This window comes from Lissotriton helveticus, chromosome 12, assembly GCF_964261635.1.
Source record: "Lissotriton helveticus chromosome 12, aLisHel1.1, whole genome shotgun sequence".
NCBI classification, from domain to species: Eukaryota; Metazoa; Chordata; class Amphibia; order Caudata; family Salamandridae; genus Lissotriton; species Lissotriton helveticus.
In genome coordinates this window covers 310,339,870-310,358,691 of record NC_136073.1, presented here as the reverse complement: position 1 = coordinate 310,358,691, position 18,822 = coordinate 310,339,870, and the positions used below count along the sequence as shown (strand labels likewise).

Below are 18,822 nucleotides of genomic sequence, written 5' to 3'. Positions count from 1 at the left end.
TAAAATTATCCAAAGTAACAGTTTGAAAACGTGAACGATATATACATTAAATATTGTCCCCTGAAGTAAAGCAATGAAATAAAGATCTCAGACAAAACTATTCCTGAAAGTAAGATCTTCAAACCATTGCATTTACAAGTTAAAAAAAAGTGTTCAAAAGCCATTCAAAAGTGGAGAGGTGTGGTGCAGCGGCCTTAACGGCTGACTCTGGAATGCGGGCTCCCAGTTTGATCCCAGTGCTGGCAGCGACTCAGTTCAGCACCATGTGACTCTGGGCAATAGCTGACTTAATATCCTTAACAGCCCCTAGCGCCTTGAAACCCTTAAGGGAACGTTATGTTTGCACTTTGCAAATAGGAATTATATTATATTATATTATAATTTCGACCAAAATACAATCTGCAAATAGGGTTCTATGAAAAAATAAACGAAATTCATTCTTAAAATTTCCATTAAACAGTTTAGTTGAAATGGTTCATCAGTAATCATATTCCATGAAATCATTTTTCTATGAAATCACATACAACCATATCCAACACCCTCCAACATATGACCTGATTAAAACTGCACTGATGCGGTTGCAAAAATGATTATACCCAATAAAATCCAACAAATGAGTGTTCAAAATGTATCTGTTGAGATCGTTATTGTCCATTCTGAGTTTGCCCCAAAACACTTCCCGCAACAAATCCACGTGTTGATGCATATCAGGCATTTGTCACCCATTAAATTCCAACAGTTTTTACCTGACAAAATTTATTGGGGGTGAAACTTTATCACACCTGCTAAGTACCCAGTGCAATAAACATCACACCACCTATAATTGCAATTCCTGTGCAAAAATACATTTACACAGGGAGCACAATGTAATGGACCACTTGTAATGAGGCCCACATACTCTAAAATGCATCCAGATACAGCTGGGAACCGGTGCACTTGGTGGACTTGTCAGGGCTATGAAGTATTATACAAATAGAACATTACATTACAATGCACACCTTTTCTAAACATTGAATTAAGGGGCATATTACCAACAACTAGCGATAATTTTTGTCTCTAACTTGTTTAGAGACAAAAATTATCGCCGCACATCGGCGATTTTTATCGCAGATAAACCTTGCTATTAGCAAGGTTTATCGCAAATGCGATAAAAAACGGCCGCAATGCATGAATATCGCTGAAAAGTCAGTGATATTCATGCATTATCGAGCAAATGCTCTTAGCCATGTTATCCACCTCCCATTGGATAACATGGTGAAGAACTGCTCAGGGCAGGTGTTAGCTTTTGGAGATATTCGCGCTTAGCGCGAATATCTCCAAAAGTTGGTAATAGGAGATAGCGATGTTAGCGACTGTTTCCAGTCGCTAACATCTTGGCACGCCCACTTTGCATGTCATTAGTGATAAATATCACTGACATGCAAAGCGGGGCCCAAGATGGTCGCTATCTCCTATTAGCTGTCACTAACTGGTGTTAGCGACAGCTTGGTAATAGGGAGATCATTTTATCTCCGCTTTCTTGGCTTTTAAAGCCAAAAAAGCGGAGATAAACCCCTTGATAATATACCCCCCAATTCCTTGAAACTGATTCCCCTGATAGTTTATCATTAGCAAATGTTTCAGTGTTTTCTATGTGATAGACTTTTCTTTTACCTGCAAGACCATGTAGTAGATGATGAAGAGAAAATAAATTACTTCGGCTGCAACAACAAAGATGTGTAGTCCATCTGTGTAGGGGTAAAGTCGAACACTCTGCAGCTCCGAATGCGTGAAGAAAACCCCTGCATTAGAAAAATTATTTCAGTTTTTAAAATATGTTCACCCCATTTGCCGAAGGTTAAGATATCGGAGGCCAAAAGAAGAGTCTACGATTGTTATCTTCGAGTGCACAATGTTTTAAATAACTTTATGGTGCTCTGCTTGATTTATAGTTTGCATGAGATTCATAATTATATGCATATGCAATTTAAGAGTGGATCATGAATATCGAATAGGAAATATTGTGGAACCTTTATATCAAGAACAAAATATAGAGGACCAAAATATTGAAAGCTAAGTATGTATAGATTTTCTATACTTAACTCCACATTTATGTAACTTTAAAAAATATATATTTATTCGTTTTGCAGTTTCCAAATGAGGCATGATTTCATTCCCTTTAAAAAAAATATAGAATTATTCTATATTTTAAATACCATTCAAATGGGCATAGTAAAGACCCTGCTACATTTCCTTACTAGAAGGCCCAAATAAATACTTAGGGCCTAGTTACGACTTTGGCGATCTGAGACTGCATTTGCAATCTGGCAGTCCCACCCCCACATACCTGGTGGTTCACTCACTGGATTATGATGCTGGCGGAGAGATTGCCGTCAGACCGCTGCAAGACCACCAACAGGATCTCGGGTCCCGGGGCGGCGGCGGTGGGGAAAGCGCCGTTGCAGTTATGACCTGCCTTTCCACCAAGGTCTCAATGGCGGGGACACCGCCATGAAAAGTCAGCAGAAAGGCAGGTATGGGGCCAAAATAAGGGCTCCAGGGCAATTTAGCCAACTGGGACTGTGGCTGGGAGCACAAGTTCTGCCCCTATATGTTTGCACCGTTGTGCGTGCACTGTGTGCCATACACGACATGGTGCATGGCAACAGTGTGCCCGATGTGCGAGAGGCGCTGCACTGTGGCGGCATTTGCTTAAGGCTCTCTCCATGAGCCGTATCATGCAGCTGCCTTGGCACCCCCACTGCAACACCGCCAGCCATGTGGTAAGATAGTAATGTGTCGGTCAGTTGCGGCGTTCTCCAGGCCATCAACCTCCAAATTCAAAATAAGGCCCTTCGTCATGATCGACGGTGAAGTGCATCAAACAGTGCGGTTTAACATGCATTAAAAGAAAATGGGCAACTACCAATTAACCCTAATTCATCCTGTAAAAGTGGATTCCATGTGGCATATTAAGTAATTTAGACCCAAAAACTATTGAGTTGAACAGGTTTACTAATTCATCTTACTAAAGTGATTCCCATATAACATGTAAAACATTTCTAAACTTTTTAAAACGTCTTGCACCTCTCCACCCTTTCGGTGTATAAATATTCTTTAATATAGACAGTATGAAGCTTGTACAGCCATATTTGAAAGTCTGGTGGATCCCCTGAAGTCCAATATCTAATTTTCCCTGAAAAAGCTAGTAGAGTTGCTATATACCACCAACCTTACTGGTTTCTAGACTTTACATCCAGATGTCTAGAACTTTCTAGAAGTACTGACTTAGGGTCCGCACGACCAGGGATCCTAAAATCTCCTCAACACGTTACAACCTTATCCCAGAATCCTCTTAACTTCTGGCAACTCCAGATCATGTGTTCACAGGGTGCCCCCCTGATTACATTCCATTCATGCAGTTTCTTAGGGGGTATGATAACTATCCACAATAAATACACCTGCATGCATTTAAAATGTGCCTCACTCAAGAGCTGGGATTGAAAAAACGGATATTTCTGACCAGTCTCCTGAGCCAAATTCACGCTAACATCCTTTCTCCATTTATTTTGGGCATTATGAAACATTTTATCAACATCACTGTGACAAGTTCGAAGCCTTCTTACCCATTGCCCAACATTCTTTGTTATATATTGGGGATTGTATAGTTCCATCTCTCTTTCCCTTGACTCCTCTATCTGAAGGGGAAGGAACTTTCTTTGGACTTGCAAATATTCCAGTATGTTCTTGACCTGGGCTGAGGATGATCTTGTTTGACCCCGTTCTCAGGATATTAATTCATTATTACTTATCCCATTGCCTACCCTTCCCAAGTTAACTTTTTCCCATCGTCTAGCTCTTTTTTGAAGATCTTGGCAGTATAGGAGTTTGAGAGGCGTTGCAGCATGTATCCCCAGAATATTGAGGTATTTATATGGCTGCTTTTGCTTTTCTTGAATAAAATTATTGTCTTATATATAGATTGGGATTTCTCTGATAAGACATTGGGAGGTTTGGGTAAGGTGGAACCTCTTCCAGCCTTCTTTCTAAATAAAAAGAATCCACTATTGATACCTTACATATATTATGAATCTTGGTATGCATAACCAAGAAAGCAGCCAGATAATACACGGCTCAATCTGGGAACGCCATCCCTGCCTCTTCCCAATGAAGATTTAGCTCCTGCAGACTTAGCAGTGGGTTGGTTTTATTCCAGATGCAGCTAGTAGTTCTGGCATTAATTTTTCAGAAGAATGTGTTTGTTAGGTGCACTGGATTTGTCATGAATAAAAAATGAAACAAAGGCAAAATATGCATTTTGACCATTGCCACCCTACTGACAATTTAGATTGGGAGCTTTTGCTGCATATCCAATTTATCCTCAATCTTCCTTATGAGGGGGATATAGTTTAACCTTTAGAAAGTAGTCAATTTTAATTTTAACACTTATCCCCAGCTACCTAATGGGCTTACTACTGTGGACCTACTGAAATACTTCTGGTAAGTGCTTCACATCGGTATTTAAAAGCAGTAGCATTTCTGCCTTGGCAGTATTTATTGTATATCCGGCCACAGCTTTAAAAGCTCAACAAGTTTTTCAATAACTGCAGGGTCTGGCTGAATGTTTAACACCAAATCATCAGCGAAGAGTTTTAGTCTGGGGGAGCCTACTACTGGTGCTTGGATAGTGTCCTTTCTCCTCAAGGCACAGGCATGGGGTTCAATGAAAGCTGCAAACAATAATGGTTACAATGGGCCTCCATGCTTAGTGCCCTGAGAGATATTTATTGTAGCTGAAGTTTTCCCTTTTTATGCCAGTTGAGCCATGGAGCACTGATATATTTGGGTAATTGCATTGATCAGCATCTACAAATAACACCACAACAGGAATCTAGTTAACCGTATAGTAATTCATGGCTTCAATTAAAAAATATATATTCAAATATAATGGATGGGATGGGACAAACCCATTCAGGTATGCAACTACTAAGCCAGTTTTTACCTCTGGAATTCTCCTAGATAATATCTTCTTAAAGATCTTATAATCTGTGCTAAGTAAAGTGGTGGAGCGGTACGAATGAACCTGGTCTGGATTCTTATCCTTTTAGGAAAGCATGTTAAAATCCCTCTTTTAATGAAGGGGGGGGAGCCCCCCTTTAAGAATGTAATTAAACAGTTCAGTAAGGAGTTTCTTAACATAAGTAATCCTTATTGAGTACCACTCGAAAGGATACCCATCACACAAAGCATTACATCTTGGGAGCTCCTTCAACACCATTACCACCTCTTCTATTTCTATAGGGTGAATAAGCTTGATAGCAGCTTCTGCTGCCAGTAATGGAATTTGGGCTCACGCCAAGAAATGTGTAATATCTTCGTCTGACAGGGTCTCGGCTTTCTTAGTATACTCTACAGAAATGTCCTATAAAAACATACTCAATTCCCTCTCTATCCCCCTCCATTTTTCCTATCCTGGGATTTTCTATTTTGGTGATATTATTCCTGACTGCTCTGGTCCCGGTACCCCACGCCAGCAATTTTACACTAACTCCCCTCCCTTCATATAGCTGTTTGTCGTATGTCTGCACATTTATGATCTCCATCCCAAGTAAAAGAAGCTTGTACGCCTCCAAAATGTTTTACGTGATGCAGAACCCCTATTCTCCAAAAACAAAGTTGAGTCTCAATCTCACAGCAAGTATGACACATAGAGCAGAAAGTGGCAGAGCAGAATGATACAGTTACCTCAGTCTTGATATGGGGAAGAAGGAAGTCCAACCTCTTTCATTCTTATCTCACATCTTCTCACAACATTTCATAAACAGGGGAGTGTTCCATACCTCCTTCTTTGTAGCACCTCTTTACTTCTCTTTCACCCCCATGGCCAGGCTTGTCTTGAACCTTCCAAAGTCTTTTTTCCGAGGGGCCTATGGGCGGGTAGGGGAGCCATTATTGCTCTGGGCTGTTATACGTTCTGCACTAAATCCGGTTCCAGCCCCTCAGCATATCAGAGGTTTGGCTTTCCCTCTGGATGTCTACAATTTCACAAATTTTAGAAGAAAGCAATTGAATGGCAGCCGTAGACCAACGAGGGATGCACTATACAGGGTTGTGCGCTGCCTCTCCTCTCCAATATCTAGCAGTCTCTGTGACTGCTGCTGCCACAGCAACCATGTTGGCGGGAGGAGTGCCCCACTGGGTGAGACCCACTAGGCGGAGTTGCGCATCATCCGACTCTCCAGGGGTTTGACAATTGTTGAAAGCGACAACCACAAATAGGCAACCAGTAATGGAAAACCACCCACATATATGTAACTTGATGATAAATATATCATCAAGGTATGTAGGTGTGGAGTTAAGAACAGTAAATCTATACTTCCTCTCTGTGCACTTAGCTTTCTGTATTCTGGCCCTCGCTGTTTTATCCATGATATTAAGACATTATGATATTCATTTTCTCGCACTTAACATATTTATAGGTATTTGAGTTACAACATACATGTGTCATACTAACACCAACCCATTCCATATTTTTGGCAATTTCATATTGTCCTAAGGTAAAAGCTTTGGGCATCACTTTTTTCCTTCTTTCCTCAAGAACTTTTTGGTATCACTCAATCCCTGAGTTTCTTGCCAGAACCTGCTTGGTTCCCATTTGCACTCATCCACAAAAATTGATCCACCCTCATTTATAAATCCTGCCTTCCACCTGCACTTATCCACTTGGCGCGCAACACACTAATTCAATACTGAATCAGAGGGCTGGTGGAAGCATTTTTGTCATTTTAAGTAGACAGTCACTTTGTGAATCCTTGCCTCTGGCATTAGGCTCACCTTTGCTTCTTGTAAGGCCATCTTGGTGTCCCCTGCTTGTTGCAGAAACAGAAAAGCCTAATCTTATTTCAACAAATAATTGGCTATGGGTCTTCTGAAGAATCCAAAGACCAACTTTCAACATCCATTTTCTTTTAATGCAGGAACTTTGGTGCAGGTGAGAAACTGTCAGTGTACTCAGTTAAGTCTAACTGCCAGACCTCATTCAGGAAAGCCACAGGACAGACATGGGCTCCTAGGTCCCAACCATGGAGGGTTGAGACCAATGTGGCCTGGGGTCTGTCATACTATGACTCTACAAACTGGACCAAGTACAATCCCTTCCACACTTGGCTCTCGCTGTAGTGAGGGAGAGCATTCACATGCGCTTCATGGAGGTAGTGTGGGAGTGATTGAGATCAGAACTCATCAATCAATCAACAGATACATTAGCTTCAATATCCAGCCCAGTGCTTGCCTTTTAATAAAATGAAGGTATTTTTAATCACACAGAAGCAATAAATACTACACATTCCAACTTAGTATACAGGGCACAGAGACCCTGGGTATGATGCACCCTTGTATTGCTATATCTGCCAAGTTCCCTTGCTAATCCCACCCCGGGGACTTTTTGTGGTTGACCTCCTCTCTAAAAGTCAAATAAAATTAAGAATAAGGCTCAGGTGCTCACTCAGTTGACAGTTGTCCCAATTCTTAAGCCCTGCTGGTCCAGCAGATAGATGGTAGTCTTTTCCTCTCTCCTTTATAGTAGGTCTGGAAGCCCATCTGCACTCCTGTAGGTGGGGGATGCTAACAAATGAAGGTAGTCCAAGAAAGCCATGTATTGGCTGCATCTCGGTTTATGTGCCTGCTCAACTTCGTCATGTCCCACAGCAGTCCTAGTGCAGGTACGGTACTCTGTGCAGCAGCTTCCTCTGCCAGTAGGTAGGTTGTGGGCCCCACCCGAGCTGACATAGGTTGCTGCAGCTCCAATCAGGCTGATGCTGGGACTGCAACAGATGCAGCATAGATCGGGCCGATGCAAGGCAGGAAGCACTAATCTATTTCCAAACTCACGTTACAAGCACAATGAAGTGTGAGACTTCTATACCTGGCTGTCATCAGCCCTATTGAAGCAGTAATCACTGATAGACAACAAGGCAGACCTAGAAACTGAAACTGGAAATTAGATTTCCTCTCTCTAGTCACTGGAATGTAGGCAATATTAATCTGCTGTCCTGGAGAACAATCCTCACCCTTTGTCTTGTACTATGCAATGCCAGAGGCACACAAAATGGATGCCACTGGCTTCAGCACTCAGGCTCATACACACACACAAGCTTGCTAGAATGATGTGCTAGACACACTGCACATATGTACCACTCAACATACGTACAGGATACAGAATGAAGATCTAGGCAAACACATAGCAGAGCGTTGGCCTGGTAGGCCTCGGTGAGTTGGGCTGGTAGGCCTCACTCCCAGTGACACAGGTAAAAGGGTTTGGTGACACTATTGATCCTTCCAAAACATTATATGCTGCCTCCACTGTTTTATGCGCTATGCACAGGAAACTAACAGTCCTTCTCCAATTATGAATGCACAATTGGTGCACCCCTTCAGGTCACAGAAAAGTCCAAGACCTTACATAATAAGGGTCAAGCCTAGGAATATGAGCACACACTTGGTTAGCGTTACACCAGGGGTAAAATAAAAGTCAGAATAGCTGAGCAGCACGCTTGGCACCAACTAAGATGGCAGCCTAGCTCAAAGCTCCGTACCGCGGCGGGAAATGCTGCTTTGAATTTCGCGGCTCCTGCCTTGTCTTCGCTCTGAAACAGAGCTTTCCACACATCAGAAAAGCACCCTGAGTGGGTCTGTTCCACTGGTATGGCTTTCTTCCTCTTTTGCTGCGAGGAACATTAATAATTGCAGCAGCAACTAAACGGCCGCCATTTTGGATTCCCTTTGATGGTGTGTTTATTTCCTCAGGCACAATATTTGTGAAGAGTCTTTCACCACTACAAATAACAAGGGGGGGACAGATAGGGGGTGGATTCCTTCTCCCAGGTAATATAAATAAACAGTAAGAATCCACCGGTTTGGGTGAAGTGTTCCCTACTTTGGTTGGGAGCACATAGTGTTTTTAAAATACCCCTCACACACCAAAAGGACCCTTGGTGTCATGCTTCATCATTGGGGTCTTCGCACCCCTCTACGGGATGCCGGTAGCTGCAACCTACGACTATGCGGGAGCACTGATAATGCAGACTATGCGTGGTGCATGTGGGGGTTGGGTGTGAGTATGTGGTAGGGTAGTGTGAGCAAGTGAATGTTTAAAAAGTGCCTGGCTCGTGGGGTAGGTCAGAACTATTTTAATGAGCCCCCGGGCTGGTACTATTAAAAAGGGTGCAGATTGAGGTGATTATGTGATATTAAGCACATCGCCTCTTGGGTGCGTCGACATGTTTCGGAGATCAACTCCTTCTTCAGGACAGGGTGCACCACACCCCACCTTACTCACGTTTTCTTAAGTAAAAAAGTGTATTTACAAAAGAGTGGAGATGTAGTACTATAATGTGCCTACAAATTGAATAAAGTTCTCTGCCAATATGCAATTAACCTGAAAGGAAAAAAGGGAAACAAGAAGACCACAAATGTAGTGCTCCACTCCTCATTGTTGTACATGGTGCAGTGACCTGTAATAAATGTATAAATGGTGTGGGGACACTAGACAAAATTATGTCATGCTACTTGTGCAGGTGACCCTGTAAAAAAGAGGACAAAATACAGTACAAACACACACTTAAACATCAAACACACACTCTAGAGCATTAAGTTCCTTGTGCCCTTAGGACATAACTTTATAGAGTGAGAAAGTCAAGTCATAGAGGATAAGAAAGGCATACTTCTTGTTCTTGGTACAGTGCCTCATGAGCCTCCAAACATTGGGGGTAGCTCTGGCCCAATGGCTCCTGTAAGGGATACATAGTATAACAGTTGTAGGTACTTTCAGGATGGTGAAAAACAATGGCCCCTTCTTTCTATGTGCATTTACTCACGAGTTACAGCAATCGTAACGTCCTTGTTCCCCCGAACGCGGCTCCGCGGTGACTGTGGTTGAGCGCCCTGGAGGGAGTATTTATAGCGATTGAAAACCTCGCTTTGTCAGGTTAATTGGTGATTTAATAGGCGGAAGGGCCTAATATGGGTATTCCGCTTGCCTAGTAGGTCCGGAGTCTTAGTGGCTCTTGCGCTAAAGCTTAGAGTGGCAGTGTCTATGGAACGAGCATGCACGATAGCTAAGTAGTGCCGCACATGCGCGAGATGGAGACGTCTCTCTTGCGTTTCATTAGTTGATGTTCCGGTGACGGTAGGGCAGGTGATCGGGTCCTTTTGGAAACTATCCCGGATAGATTTTCAATGTCGATACCGGCTGCATATTAATTGTTACATGATTATAACACGATAATTATGAGAAGAGGCTTTTAACCATGGGTAGTCCAGGATACCACTGGATAAAAAACAGGTCTACTTTGCTAATAAATACCTGTATGGTAAAAGGCAAAAAATAAAGGGGGTGAGTAATCCCTTATGCCATCCGCAGGTAGTGGTAGTTAATGTAGGACTGTAGATAGAAATACAGGTGATATATCCTGGATAGGTTTTCAATGTAGATACCGGCTGCATATTTATTTTTACACGATTTTCACAAGATGATTATGACAAAAGGATTTTTGATCATGGATAGCCCAGGGAACTACTGGATAAAAAACAACTCTATTTTGTAATAAAGAGCTGTATTCTTGAGTTTATAAAATGTAAATAAGGAAAGGGGTGAATAATCCCTTATGCAATCCACATGCAGTGGTAGTTTAAGTAGGACTGTAGATAGCAATTCAGGTGACATGGCCCCAAGGAATTTCATCATTAAGTCCGTCAATGTGTGTTCCCAGACGGAAAACCCAGCGTTGTTCCTTCTGGAACAGGCCCTTGTCCGTTGGTAGTTATTCAATTATTGTCCATTTGATGTCATTTACACAATGTTGTGCTTCCAAGAAATGCGTTGCCATTTTGGTAGTACCTTTTTTTACACCTGATATTGCTTTTGTGCTCATTCATACGTGTTTTGATGGCTCTGATTGTCATTCCCACGTACTCCAATGCACAAGGGCATGTGATCATGTAAATCACATTTTTGCTGTTACAGGTGGTGAGACTCCTTTGTTCCCATGTTGTTCCGTTTTTTAATGTTAGGTGTGTGCTCTTGCTGGTGAGGTGGCAACTGCTGCAGTTACCGCATGGGAAATGTCCCTGTATCCCATGTAAAGAGGGTGTGGATTGTTGGCACTCTTTTGGGCGAGTGTGGACTAATATGTCCTTGAGATTCCTCCCACGTTTGTGGGCGAACATGGGTTTTTCAAGAGCCAGTTCGCCACAGGTCAGGATTCGCCAGTTTTTATTAATGATTTTGGTGATCTCATTAGAGTGTGTGTTGTATGTTGTCACACACACTTGTCTTTTATGGTCATTGTCTGTTTCCATCTTGTCTTCGAGGAGAGCATCTCGGTTATTGTTCCTTGCCCGTTTCATCGCAGCATCAATTATGGGGTCTGGATATTGCCTTTGTTGTAATTTTTTTTTTAGGTCCTTTGCTTGTGTCTTGAACTGGGCAATGTCGGTGCAATTCCACCTGCGGCGGAGGAATTGGCCATATGGTAAGTTCGTTCGTAGGTGGCGAGGATGGAAACTGTCAAACCTCAGTAAGCAGTTCCTGGCAGTTGGCTTAAAGTGGGTAGTTGTCTTGAGCGTGCCAGCTTCTGGGTAAATGTTCAGATCTAGGAACACTAAGGACTCATTAGACACAGCGCTGGTGAAACAGAGGAAGGCATTCTGAGAGTTGAGCCATGTCATAAAGTCAATAACTGACTGTGAATCACCTTCCCAGATTACAAAGACATCGTCTATGTATCTCCTCCAGATGAGGATTTTGTCTCTGAAGGGGATGGTCAAATTTAGAATCTTATTGGTTTCCAAATGGTGGACGTACAGGCCCGCTATGCTAGGAGCAAAAGTACTGCCCATAATGGTCCCATGGCTTTGGAGGTACAGGGTGGTGTTGTATCTAAAAAAGTTTTAAGTGAGTGCCATTGAAATGCACTCCAGAACCACACTTCTGGGTGTCTGATACTTCCAAGGGTTACTAAATAGTACTTCCTCAATGATTCATTGTGTTTCGTCATGTGGCAGACTGGTATAAAGGCTCTCGACGTCTAAACTGAGCAATAATTGAGTCTTAGGGTCGAAAGGTATGTCCTTCAGTTTAGACGTCGACGTAGCATGACATAATTTTGTCTAGTGACCCCACAACATTTATACATTTTTTACAGGTCACTGCACCATGTACAACAATGAGGAGTGGAGCACTACATTTGTGGTCTTCTTGTTTCCCTTTTTTCCTTTCAGGTTAATTGCATATTGGCAGAGAACTTCATTCAATTTGTAGGCACATTATAGTACTACATCTCCACTGTTTTGTAAATACTCTTTTTTACTTAAGAAAACGTGAGTAAGGTGGGGTGTGGTGCACCCTGTCCTAAAGGAGTTGATCTCCGAAACATGTCGACGCACCCAAGAGGCGATGTGCGTAATATCACATAATCACCTCAATCTGCACCCTTTTTAATAGTACCAGCCCGGGGGCTCATTAAAATAGTTCGGACCTGCCCCAAGAGCCAGGCACTTTTTAAACATTCACTTACTCACACTAGCCCACCACATACTCACACCCAACCCCCACATGCACCACGCATAGTCTACATTATCAGTGCTCCCGAGTAGTCGTAGGTCGCAGCACGCCGCATCCCGTAGAGGGGTGCAAAGACCCCAATGATGAAGCATGACACCAAGGGTCCTTTTGGTGTGTGAGGGGTATTTTAAAAACACTATGTCCTCCCGAGTCTTTCACCACAACATTATGCATTGCTTGTTATTTCATGCATAATTAGTTTTTAACTCCCTTTTTCTTCTTTATTTTTGGACCAGTAGATTTTAGAGGCTGTTCAACTTCACTGAGGATTTTTGTGCAACTATTTTTCTGAGGTACTGCCTTTTCTCTACTCATCTTTTTCAATTATTTCCAGCTGTGATTTATTGAACTACTGTTTTTGATATTCTTGAATAACTTTAATTTGACTAGTGGTTTCTACCTTGAGAAGAATATTTTTGGAGTGTTTTAAAGACTTTATTGTACATGCTGGTGATTCCTTTTGCTCCTGTGGATTTTCTTCTGCCTTTGACTTATGGGTAGGAGTAAGAAACTGCTGCTTACTAACCAGAAATTTACCGCTCATGCTCCTGATTCTGATTCCTCCCATACTAGTTCCTCCATCCATAACACTAGCAGTATGGCGCACTCTGGTTGTTCGCGTTCGGTGACTTCGCCAACCTCTTCAATCAAATTGCAAACACCATCTTCTGCCAATAAGCGTCTTAAACAGGACTCTCCTTCTCCCCTGAAGTCTGTTTCTCCGGCATCTTTGGTCACTGTTTTAGAGGAAATACGTTCTCTACTTCCATTTAGTGAGGAAAAAAATTCCCGTCTGCAAATTCTGGATACTAAATGGTCGTCTATGGAAACCCATATATCCATGGTGGAACAGCATGTTGATAAATTACAGGATAGATCCCTCAAATTTGTCACATTACAAAAGGAGGTCTTCCTGGTAAAAAAAATCTGCTGAAGATCTTGAAAACAGAAGTAGACGCAATAACCTCCACATTTATGGTTTTCCGGAGGGTTTGGAAGTTGATGACCTCGTTCATTTTTTCACTACTTTTCTTCCAAAGCTTCTGATCTTCCTACATTTACAAACTTGAATAGTCAACATGCTCATAGATTAGGTCCGCGCTTGTCTTCTTCATCTGCTCCCTTGAAGCCCCGGGGTGTGATCCTTCTAGTTCTGAAATTTACCAACCTTCTATAAGCCTTATAAGCAGCTAAACTTAAAAAACAGCTTGTTTGGTCTGGGTCTAAATTATTTATCTCCCAGGGCCTTTCTTCAGCAACAGCCAAATGATGGAAGGAATTTCTTGAACTTCATCCTGCTCTACGCACGCTGGGTGCACGCTATGGGTTATTTCACCCATGCCTGTTGAAGGGCACTTTTCAAAACAATACCTCTACCTTTGAAGTTCCGGTAGACCTGAGAAAATGTATCCATTGACACTCCACATCATTGATGGAAACTGCTGGTCCTTCTGTGACTTTTTAACCTTGGTTTTTCTCTTTCTTATTGTAGCCATGCTTGATTTACTTAGATTCCTTCACTTTTTTTTCTTTCAGGTTGTTAAAAATAATAGTCTCATATCTTGTTAACCTTATTCTTTTTCCTTCATATTCTTACAGATTTTCTATATGGAACTTCTTATTTATCCGTTTCCTGCTCGTGTTATATGGTTCCCTGCTGTGGTACGTTATCCCGGTTTGATGGGTCATCTTTATTTGTGTGCCGCCACTACTTGTCTTTTTCTTCCTGTTCTCCCCTGAAGGTACGTATCACAGTCATCAGTCCTCTTTTATTTTCATTTACAGTCATATACTTTGTCAGCTGTGGGCATCTCCTGTCTTCTCTTAACCTCTTATCTTTCACCCTTTCTTTTTTCCTATTCTTCTTCTATATTACCTTTCTTCTCACAATTCTCTCTCCCTTTTTCCCAGTTTCACTTCCCTTTATTTTTTATTGTTGATCATGTTGTTTCATATATTGTTCAGTATATCTACATTCAGAGTTCTTTTTTTGGAATGTTAAAGGTTTTATTAACCCCATAAAAAGGCAGAGAATACTATCTTATTTAGCCTCCTATATCTCCGATTTAGTTCTCTTATAAGAAACTCATTAAACGGAGTTGGAGGCTTTGAAGCGCAAATGGTGTTGGGTTGGCCTAGTCCTTGTTTCCCCTACTTCCAACAAGAAAAAAATTGCATAATTATTCTATGTCACAAAAAGTTGAATTGCTCTGTTGTTTTTCAAGGCATGGATTTGGAGGTTAGATGGTTATTAGTTAAGTTACTTATCAACAATATATCTTTGACTGTATTTAATATTTACAGTCTGACTCAACCGGACTATTTTTTGGGGCCTGATATTGCAAAACAATGTATTCAATATAAAGATGATTTTTTTATTCTAGGATATGATTGTAACCATATGATAGATCCATTGATTGACCGCCAATCTCAAGCTCCTTTTATCCACATAAAGCTCATAAACAATTTCATAACACAATCTCCCAGTCACATCTTGTTGATGCTTGGCGTTTATGTAACCCGGATGTAACAGAATGTTCTATTTTATCCCCCCCATGGCTCTCTCACATGGTTAGATTACATTTTTCTCTCCAAACCTTTATCCCAGAATCTCCTTTATTCTTCAATTGAACCTATTGTAATTTCTGATCATGCCTCAATTATTGCGGATTTTGATTTGCTCCAAACACAGCCCAGATCTTCTAGATAGATGTTTAATAATTCCCTCTTACAGAATCCGACTTTCTCTTCTTCCTTGATCTCTTTTGCTGACTATTTTTTTTTCTTAAATAAAGATCCAAATTCTTCCCTTTCATTGATATGGGATACATTTAAAGCTGCTGCGCATAGTGTTATTATAAATTTTGTCTCCAGGAAAAATAAAAAAATCATTTAACCAATATAATAGTTTACTAGCCAATATCAAATGTCAAGAACATCAATGTTATTCTTCCTCCTCTGACTCGACCCTACAGGAACTTGTTCATGTGAAGCTAGATTTTAACAAATTAACTACAGATAATGCATCATCTATTCATCTACGTAGTAGTGCCAGTTGTTATGGTGGACAAAATAAAGTAGGCAAACTTTTGCCTAACTATCTCAAAGCTCAAAAAGAGTGTGTGTTAATAGATTCCATTCAAACATCAGAAAACATATTTTTTAAAGAACAAGATATTTTAGAAGAGAAAGTTATAACACTTTATATACACTGAATCCCCTGCTTTCACTTCTCTAATTGATACCTATCTAGCTCAATCTAACCCCTCTTTACATGGAAATACCGATTTCAATGCTCTTGAGTCGGATATATCAATTACAGAAATATCTAAATCCCTGAATGCACTTAAAAAAAGAGCAAACTCCAGGCCCAGATGGGTTTACAGTAGATTTTGTTTACACTTTTCAAACTTACTACTTCCAAAACTGTTGCACCTTTTCCAACACTTTTCGACTACTGGTAAAGCAGATGGTACTTTCTTAGAAGCCACAATATGCTTAATACATAAGGAAGGTCGCGACCCTAAATTTTGTAAAAATTTCTGCCCTATATATAAATGTTGATTATAAAATCTTTGCTTTATGTCTCGAACCTCTTCTATCTACTTTAATCGGCCCAGAGTAATGCAGCTTCACTAAAGGTAGATTAACTTCTGATAATTCTCTGCTGTTTTTTAGCATCTTAAATAAGGTTTCCACACTTTCTTATTCTCTAGCTGCAGTCACTATTGAAGCGGAGAAAGCATTTGATAGAGTTGACTGGTCATTTTTATTTAAAGCCCAACATTGGCATGGGTTTGGTCCTAAATGTATCTCTCGTATCTCTTTGCTTTATAGCTCCCCTAGCGCTTCTGTCTAAATTAATGGTCTTATTTCTCAATTCTCTCCACTACAGCGAGGTGTATGTCAAGGATGTCTCCTAGCCCCTCTTTTAGTTGTTTTATTTATAGAACCCTTCCTGTCACGTATCTATCAAAAGGCTTCTATGTCTGGATTTATTTACAGAGATTCTCATTTGAAGTTGTCAGCGTATGCAGACGATGTTTTACTTTTCATTTCTAATCCTGAAATCTCTATTCCCTCTTTACTGTAAGAGTTCTCAGATTTGTCTCTGGATTCTGGGTAAAAAAGCAATCCTGATAAGACAGAAATTCTGCCCATTATCAAATTTTGTCTTAAGCAGCATTTTGATTTTACTGGCTTCCGGTGGAATAATTCTAAAATTAAATACTTAGGAATCTGGTTCAATAATTCCATATTGGACTGAAGGAGGGTCTTGACCATATTTCTAAACTTCTCTCCTACTGGAACCTTCTTTTCCTCTTGTGGTGGGGTCGTCTTGACTCTATTAAGATGATTATTTCTCCTATTGTGTTATACATTGTTTCAATTATACCCATTTGCATTCTGTCTATGTATTTCAAAAAATGTGACTCTCTTCTCTCTAAATTTTGATGGCATGATAAGAAGGCTAGAATTTTCTTGAAACACCTCAGGAAACCAAAGTCTAAAGGAGGACTGACATTTCCTGACTTTTGACTATACCATAAGGCTTTTTGCATGAAGCAAGCATCTAAATGGCTTCTTACAGACATCTCACCCTTTACACATTTTTCTGTAAAAGAAATGTGTGCCTTTACTGCAAATGCTAATAGCACGTCTCTTCCATTATTTTGTCAATCATGCTCATTATTAAGACCTCATTGTCAACTGAAGATCTCTACTAGAGATTCTTTCCTACAATCTCCTCTTCAATATAACTGTATTTTTACTATTAATAATAGACCTTTTGTATTGGAAATCTTGGAGACTCCCGGGAATAGTTTAGGTCCAAGATATGTTTGAAGGTATGACCCCTTGTTCTTTCCCTCATTTTCCAGCTACTTTAAATGTCCACGCTGAAATTTTCAACTCTTATGGAGATAATTCTAGATGTTTTCTATTTCTTCCCTTCTGTTGCCTGTACATCCTCAGAAGATCCACTTTAAAAAATGTTGTTGTTGTTTTCAAAGGCTTCCCTGATTTATAAACTCCTTTTCACCCCTGACCCGGTCCGCTCGAAAACAAATTTGAAATTGACCTGGGAAGCAGATTTGGGCTGTGTTTGGAATGTTGACTTCTGGAACAAGATCTTGGCAAGATTGTTAAAAATGTCTAGATCCACTTCTACTATTCAATCTATGTTTTTTCTATATTTAGTTATTTTAAGGTTTTATAGTGCGCAAACCAAACCCGTGAGGGTATCAGAGCGCTTTACGGGTTTGAGGGTGGTATACAAAGCGTTGGGAAGGGAGGGAACAATTGGGTAAGATGGGGGATACATTATACATTATACAAGAAAAGCACACAGTTTAAGGTCCCGGCTACAAGCAGGATAAAAAGTTAACAATAGGAAGAAACTTATGAAAGAAGGCCTGCAGTCTCAACTCTTGGGTGGGATGCCCAGGAGTGCAGTATTAGGTATCCTTTGCAGAGCAGTGGATGATGTCAAGGTGGAGGGTGGAAACAAATTGCTACGGTGATTGCGATGTAGTCATCAGACGAGGTATTTGCCCATTAAGAAGGTTTTGGTTTCCTTTTTAAAGTGTACCAAGGACGGAAGTCTTCTAATGGCGGGTGGGAACGAGTTCCAGATTCTTGGAGCGGCCCCAGATAAGGCCCGATTGTAGTTTTTTTTCTTGCAGAAGCGGGCTGGTTGCAGCAATAGGTCTTTGGCAAACCTATATCATACGTTGTATCTCACCCCCTATCAATATCAACATTTTCACATACTTTTAATGATTCCTGCTGGCCCTGCAAATTCTTGTTAGCTGATTTATTTCATCACTTGTTTTCCTGTTGCAATGTAGTCTCCTTCTGGGTGGATATAGAGTCTCTTATATGCAAAATGTTTAATTTACATACTCCTTTATCTACTGATACTCTTTTTTTGCAGGAAGTTTGATAGAGTCTCTGGGTTCATCTTTACATCAAAAAGGGCTATTTGACCTTATGTTGGCTTTAGCTTTTCAGCAAATTACACTAAACTGGAAATGTTCAACTAAGCTCTCAGTTAAGTCTTAGTGGAATAATGTTTGTCATTATAAAAGAACCGGACAATGCCTTTGCCTCCTCTTACAATCCACTTGCTAATAGAGATTTGTATTGGTTACCATTAACTAGTTAATTAGATAATGTTGCAAAAAACAGGTATCTTTCAAAGGTCCCGAAAATTTTAAACC

At 40.7% G+C, this 18,822-nt stretch overlaps 1 protein-coding gene across 1 annotated transcript in view; it reads right to left on the bottom strand.

Moving 5' to 3' along the window:
- LOC144798021 (polycystin-1-like protein 2) overlaps positions 1-18,822 on the bottom strand; it is an 849,694-nt gene that overhangs the window by 52,389 nt on the left and 778,483 nt on the right. The window contains exon 38 of the mRNA XM_078668807.1: positions 1,654-1,781. Within this exon, the coding sequence (XP_078524933.1) occupies positions 1,654-1,781 (128 nt within the window). The remainder of the gene's footprint in view (positions 1-1,653; positions 1,782-18,822) is intronic.